Source organism: Amborella trichopoda, chromosome 12 (genome assembly GCF_054954075.1).
Source record: "Amborella trichopoda isolate Santa Cruz 75 chromosome 12, AtrichopodaSantaCruz75HAP2 v2.0, whole genome shotgun sequence".
Taxonomy (NCBI): domain Eukaryota; kingdom Viridiplantae; phylum Streptophyta; class Magnoliopsida; order Amborellales; family Amborellaceae; genus Amborella; species Amborella trichopoda.
This window is the reverse complement of record NC_142347.1, coordinates 1,184,698-1,191,450: the sequence shown is the minus strand read 5'-3', so window position 1 is coordinate 1,191,450 and position 6,753 is coordinate 1,184,698. Positions and strand designations below refer to the sequence as shown.

General features: G+C 38.1%; 1 protein-coding gene across 1 annotated transcript; it reads left to right on the top strand.

Annotated features, from left to right (window-relative positions):
• The first annotated feature begins 1,016 nt into the window (after positions 1 to 1,016).
• On the top strand, positions 1,017 to 5,730 carry LOC18427481 (WAT1-related protein At2g39510). Its single transcript, XM_006836530.4, has 7 exons — positions 1,017 to 1,261; positions 1,779 to 1,841; positions 1,941 to 2,057; positions 2,381 to 2,636; positions 2,936 to 3,094; positions 4,612 to 4,763; positions 5,175 to 5,730. Exons 1-7 carry the CDS (start codon positions 1,080 to 1,082, stop codon positions 5,419 to 5,421), a joined length of 1,176 nt encoding a protein of 391 aa, XP_006836593.1. The 5' UTR covers positions 1,017 to 1,079; the 3' UTR covers positions 5,422 to 5,730.
• Positions 5,731 to 6,753: the final 1,023 nt, after the last annotated feature.

Sequence of the window (6,753 nt, the reverse complement as noted above, 5' to 3'; positions counted from 1 at the left end):
TTGCATAAAGTTGGAGATTGTTGGGACATGATGCGAAAATCATTCCCATGTGGCACTCTCTCTTTTAGGAGGGGCAATTGTATCATAGAAAAATGATCTTTTATGGAGGCCTGTAAAAGTGAATTTAAAGAGTGAAAACATAAGAAAAGTATAGAGAAGTTTTGAGAGGTAGGGATTAAGGGTTTTACTCAAACCCTAGCACCGTTGTGCCTTTATATTGGGCCATGTTTCATCGGAATTTCTTTGCGTTGACGGTATTTGTCGATGAAGAAAAAGCAAGTAGCCGATCGATGGTGTTGTTGTAATAGGCAAAATCAATTTGAGCTTTCTATACCATTATATGAGGTAATATCTTCAAACCCAACCAACTTGTAAATTTATTCTATTGATAGTGAATCATTCCCTTGCCGGTTATTCATAGATGTAGCCCGATTTTAGTGAATCATTCCCAGAGCCGACCGGACCCAATTGGACACAATCCAAAAATTAAAATATCGGTGTATTTAACTATATTTACATATATTTTATATACTAGGACCCAAAAAATATTAACAGACGTGAACCCATAGGGTCAAATTTTCAGGCCCATTCCCAAATCCGGATTGAGCCTACCCTTCAGATACCGGGTTAGGTCAGGGTCAATGGCCACCCTCCTACTGATTGCATGCGGTAGGCACAAAATCTTCTTGCAAGAAGCCAAAGACGAGGCAACTTCGATACGTTACGCATTTACTGGCTGACCCCACTGTATGGGCAGTGAAATAGGGCAAACCATATGCATGAAAGGCGGGCCTGACCAAGAAGATAGATCACACATGAACTCCCACGTGGTTTGAATATTGATAATATAGTGACACAGACAAATAGGAAAATCAACGGCTCAAAAATCTCAACATATATAGAGAGAGAGAGGATAGACAGTCACTCTATGTCATTTAATGAGTATCTTGCTGGGAAAGCATCATTTATTTGGGGCTTGGGGCTATAAAATGGGATCCGTTTCTCCATAACTCACCATTCGAAGAGAGTGAATGGAGGGATAATTAAGAGAGAGAGAGAGAGTTTTTAGAGAGAGAAAGATGGGAGGAGTGGGAGGACATGGCCCTGTTCTTTCTCAACTGGTTTATGCGTCGTCTCTTGGGGTTATGTATGTCCTCATCAAGACTGCTTTTGAGCATGGCATGAATCGCTACGTTTTTGTAACTTACAGACAGGCCTCCGCCACACTCTTCATTGCTCCCTTTGCTTTCTTCGTCGACAGGTAACAACTCCCTCCCTCTCTCAACAGCCGGACCTGAACATTTGAACTCGGTGGGTCGGGTCCAGGTCCAAAACCTGGACCACAACAATATCCTTGTATGGGTTTGGATCCGGTTGGACCTCACTCGTACCTGTAAGATATGGGAGATAAAATACTTCAAGCTTTATTCCTTTAGGTATATTAAGTATTATATACAATATGAACTCTTGCTATTTTTAGTTATTTAACGGCAAATCAGGCGGTTGAAATCTAATGACAATTGTAATCTTGTTGTCAATAATAAGGGTACACAATGGTTCTAAAAATAAATAAATGAATAAATAAAAAACTTAGCCAAACCCAAGATTGGACGGTTAAAGATATGGGTTCAACTTCCTGACCCACAGGTCAGGACCGGGTTCAAAACTTGGACCCGAATATTATTCGGGAGTCCAGGTCGGGTCCGTTGCGGTCCTATCTTTAAGTTTCCTTTTTTTTTTTATCTTGTTTCTTCTCACACTTTTATGGAATTTCACAGGAAAAATATGCCTCCCCTTCGCTTTAAGGTTTTGTTTCACATCTTCATAATGGCGCTCTTGGGGTGAGGATTCAATAACCGTGTCCATGGTAGTTAGTAAGATTTTCTTTCATTACACGGGCAGTGAACATTGTGTCATATTGGTATTTGGTGAACTTGCAGGATCACACTAGAACAAGTTCTCTATTTTTGGGGCTTGGAGAACACCACTTCAACTTATGCTGCCACCATATCAAACCTCATCCCTGCAATCGCCTTTGCCATGGCCTGTCTCCTAAGGTGAACTTAACTTCGCCTCCTTATTAGCGACCTTTGCTCTTTGCCATTGCTCAAGAAACAAGAATCGGGTGCTGGTTCTGGCAATTCAGGTTCCTGAGTCAGCTAGTCAAATATGGGCGAACCGGCCTAATTGATGAAAAAAAAGAAAAAAGAAAAAGCCTCCCAGGGACACAGGAGTCCTGCGTCCCTCTAGTTCTAAGAACATTCTATAGTTCAGGACCATATGGAACAAGAACCGGCCCCATCTAACTAAATCAATTCCAAGTCGGTTCACAATTTTTTACCACTAAATCGAAAGTGTCCATTTCTACTTTGCTTTTCAGATTGGAGAAGGTGAATATCAAGAACCCAAGGGGCCTGGCTAAGGTCATTGGCACTGTTATATGCGTTGGAGGTGCTATGGTCATGACATTCGCCAAGGGTCCTACCCTAGAATTCTTTCATCACATCAGGACATCGAAATCCCTTTCTGATATTTTGGGTGCCAAATCACTAGTTGATACCAAGGAAAACTTGACTTTGGGCATAATTTTGCTCATAATAAGTGTTATTGCTTATGCTTCATGGATAAATTACCAGGTACACACTACTCATAATAAGTGTCTCTGCTTATGTTGCTCGGTCCTTATAAACAAGGAACCAAGAAATGCCGGAGCCTAGTGAGACTTGTTAGTCTCAAATAGGTTTGGCAAATCCTACTTTTTGACCGGTCTAGTGCTAGTCTGGAGTAACTCATGGGAGTTTGATTCAGACTCAACGAGTTTTGAGAGTCTGACTCACTGTGTTTTGAATCACTCTTTTGTTCTGCTTTGAGTAATGCAAATCGTCCATCCTGTTTTCTCTCTCACAATTTTTCTCTTTGTCTACTTTTTATATAGGCTTGGGTTTTCAAGGATTACCCTGCTCAACTCACCTTGACTGCACTCATGTTGCTCATGGGTACTGTTCAGTGTGGTGTGGTTGCTGTTAGCTTTGAAAGATCCGCGGCAGCTTGGAGACTAGCCTGGAATTACAGACTTCTAACATATATCTACAGCGTAAGAATTTAATTCTTGGATTAATCACAATCATATTCATTTAATCCTCATCCTTTTTGCCTTCATTTAGTCACCTCTACCCATTTGGAGCCCCTGTTTCTCTAATCTTGGTGCTAGGTCTTTTGGTTAAATTCCATATTGCTTATGTTATGATTGGTTAAGTACTAAAACTTCAATCAAAGTGGGGATCATAACTGTGACTTTCCATTACTTTAAAGTGCATGGTGATTTTTCTAAGTTATATTTGCCTTTTTTTACTTCATGTAGTCAACATCTACCTCGACTCGACTCGACCAATTTAAGGCACTACTTTTCCAACTTGCTTGTAATTTTGGCCATGCCACATAAATTCAATACTTCATATGAATGCTTTCACACTAATGACAGTTAAAGTGGGGATCAAATTCTGAATTTCTATGACTTTAGGAAACACAAACAGGATGTTATTTCACTTTTTTGTTTTATATTTAAAAAGGTCAAAATCACTATCACACGACAAATAGTTAAGGGTGTGGCTACTAAATATATTTAAAGTTCGAGAGTATTCCTCACGAACTTTATGTAGATAAATGACACCCCCTCCCAGTCAAATTTGCGGACATGGGACCTCTTTATAAAAAGCATTACTTTATGAGAGGGAGGGGGAGAGAGGTTGTACTTTTTCACGAGGGTGTTACCCTCTCATGAATAACATATACAATGCATTTTAACTGTACCCATTCATGAGCGGATTACTCCTATATAAATGAGGGAGGCCTCCCTCTCACTATAAACAAGGAGGTAGAGGTATCATGATACATAATGACAAAAGGTGTGAGAGAGTGGGAAAACTCCTCTTGAGAGAGAAAGAGAGTTCCTCTTGAGAGAGAAAGAGATTTAGAGAGAGAGAGCAATCAATTTCCCATTTGACTTGTAAGGAGAAACCCTGCCTTAAGAGATAAAAAGTTATGCGACAGAGTCCAAGCTCGCGTCTTGTACGTACGCATTTGTGAGAGTATTCATAAACTTCCATGTCGATTAGGATTTGCAGTGTGGACCTAATTTTAGCAGCTCTAGTAGTTGTCAAACTTGCCTATGCGAGTTGATCATTCATCTTCAAATTTGTTTACTAAAACTTGTTTGCAAGCACTCGGATATGATACTCAGTTTTCAGTTTTAATTTTTGCTTCTGCTTCAGTTATTGAACCGGTTCTTCCAATAGAATATCATGTGTAATACTACGTATCTAGGGATAATTGTGACCTTCTTGTAACAAAATGAAACCATTATTTCCATATAAAGTCGAGAAAAAATTCCCAAATTTTGAACACAATCAATGGCACACCATTGGCTATCAAATTTCTTACACCATAGATAAAAGTCATACAGTTCCATATATAATTTATTCCTTCACTACAAGGATTGGTTTTTGTCATCTTTGAAAGTGTAATCATTTGAGTTTCTTTCTCGTAGTCCTCATTTAATATGAATCTTTTGAGCTCAACCCCTACTATTCAACTGACAATTCAAGAAAACAGGGTGTTTTTTGCTCGGCTATGGGTTTCTTTATTCAAAGCTGGTGTATCAGCAAGAGAGGCCCCATCTTTGCTGCTGCTTTCTACCCTCTAAGCTCGGTTATAACTGCTATTTTGGAGCCTATCTTTCTCCATGTTGATCTCCATGTTGGCGGGTATGCATTTTATCGAGCAATTTATCAAGTCTTCATTTCCTCTTCCTTTTTGTTCTCTCTCCTTTTATTTGTTTATTTATTTTTAATAACAGTAGTTTACCAAGTCTTCTCATACATTCACCTATCAATTTTTAAGATGTGTGTTGACGCACACATAAATTTATATGTTTCAAGGCATCGAGCCATTTGATATTAAAAGGAACGTCGGGAGTGAACAATTTGTAGCATGTGGTCTTGTTCTCAATCCACTCCTAGTCATCCAACTAAGATCAAACGGCAATAGGTCTTTCAACAAATATAAATTATCTGTGTGGACACAAATTTTCCCTTTTCTGAAACCATTTGAAGAAGTTTTGTTTATCATTTTCAGCTTAGGGTTTGAGTAACCCTACATATTTTTTTCTTATGCAGCGCTATAGGAATGTTTATGACAATTGCTGGGCTTTATGCTGTTCTATGGGGAAAGGCCAAAGATAAGAAAGGCGGCACCAAAATATTACCCACCGAAATGAAAGATGAGTTATTTTTAATTTGGGAAGCAGGGGAGAGACAAGAGCAAGTAGTGGAGATGCCCAAAGTAAAGAACCAACTGGGTGACAGAAACATTTTGTCCAAAGAAAGCCAAGGAGGAGACAATTGCACATCATGTTCTCTCTAAGATGATGGTCCTCGTATTTAAAAAGAAAAAAAGGCATATTAAGTATAAATGTTGTTGTGATTTACCAAATGTAAAAAAAAAAAAAAAATGGCATCAAGTATATTTGTTGTGATGTAAGTAATCTCACCAAATGTAACATAAAGGCCCAAATAATGAGAAATAAATTTTCCATTTTTTGGGAACATGTATTATCAAGTAAATAAATACTATATTTAATCCTGTAAAAAATTATTGAAGGCATGTGTTCAAGGACCTATGTAAAACAAATTACCCTACTCTTTGGGAATTTATATAATTGAGATGCTTTTATATGACCTTTCCATTGGAAATGTGATTCTATATTGGGCCTTTGAAAGCATCAAATTTACGACACATTCAATCTTCACTATGCCATGACATACAGACTACAAAGAAGGGACCCAAATTTGTGTAAAATACCAAAAAAAAATAGCATAAATGTCGTTCTACTGTTAGCAGCTACACGTGAATTATTTTAGTATATATTTTAAAGGAAAATGGTTTGATAAGGCCTCTGCCTGATGAAAAATAAGTAAAGCCTCGTTTCATAACTCATGAAAAATTGCAAGTGTTAAAAGACCTTTAAAGCGATCATCTCAACTTTAACATTATGGTTGTGAAAAAAATAAGGATTTTAAGTTCAAAAAATAGTGTATATTACAACAAATCATCTAGACCATCCATTTCACTTTAAAAACAAGTCTTAACAAATCTGCAAGATCTATACCATTTTTTTAGTTTCAAATTTTATTGTCAGTGTTGGAAATTAATTTTAAAAAGCCGTAAAGATTTGCCGCTACCCAAAGTGCTTTATTTTGAGTGACAAAAATGGATGACACCAAAAAAAAATATCCTGAAAAGGACATTACTTCCTTCCCTGAACAAACAATAGCCGTAGACTTCAGAGGGATTGACCCTAGACTCCTGTTTGTTATTTTTCTCCAAAGTCGTCTGGTCCCATTAGTTCCTTCCGTGAGCAAACAATAGACTCAAGACTTGAGAGGGATTTACCCTGGTGTTTCATTTTTTTCTTCGAAGTCTTTTGTCTTAAAGTCACAAATATCGGCGTCATTTTCAAACTCATGTCGCCATTAAATAAAGCAAAAGCACAACCGTCGACAACAGATAGGAAAATGCTGGTCCAAACAGGGAGGGAAGGGTATAGAACAAACCAAGAGATGATGTGATCCTGCGTGACCATACTGTATGTTGAAGCCTCTAGGGTAGTCTGGCATCGTAACCTGGCAACCAACCACAAAAAGAAAAAAAGCGAAAGCAAAAAAAGAAGAAGAAGTAGGTACCCCGAAATATATG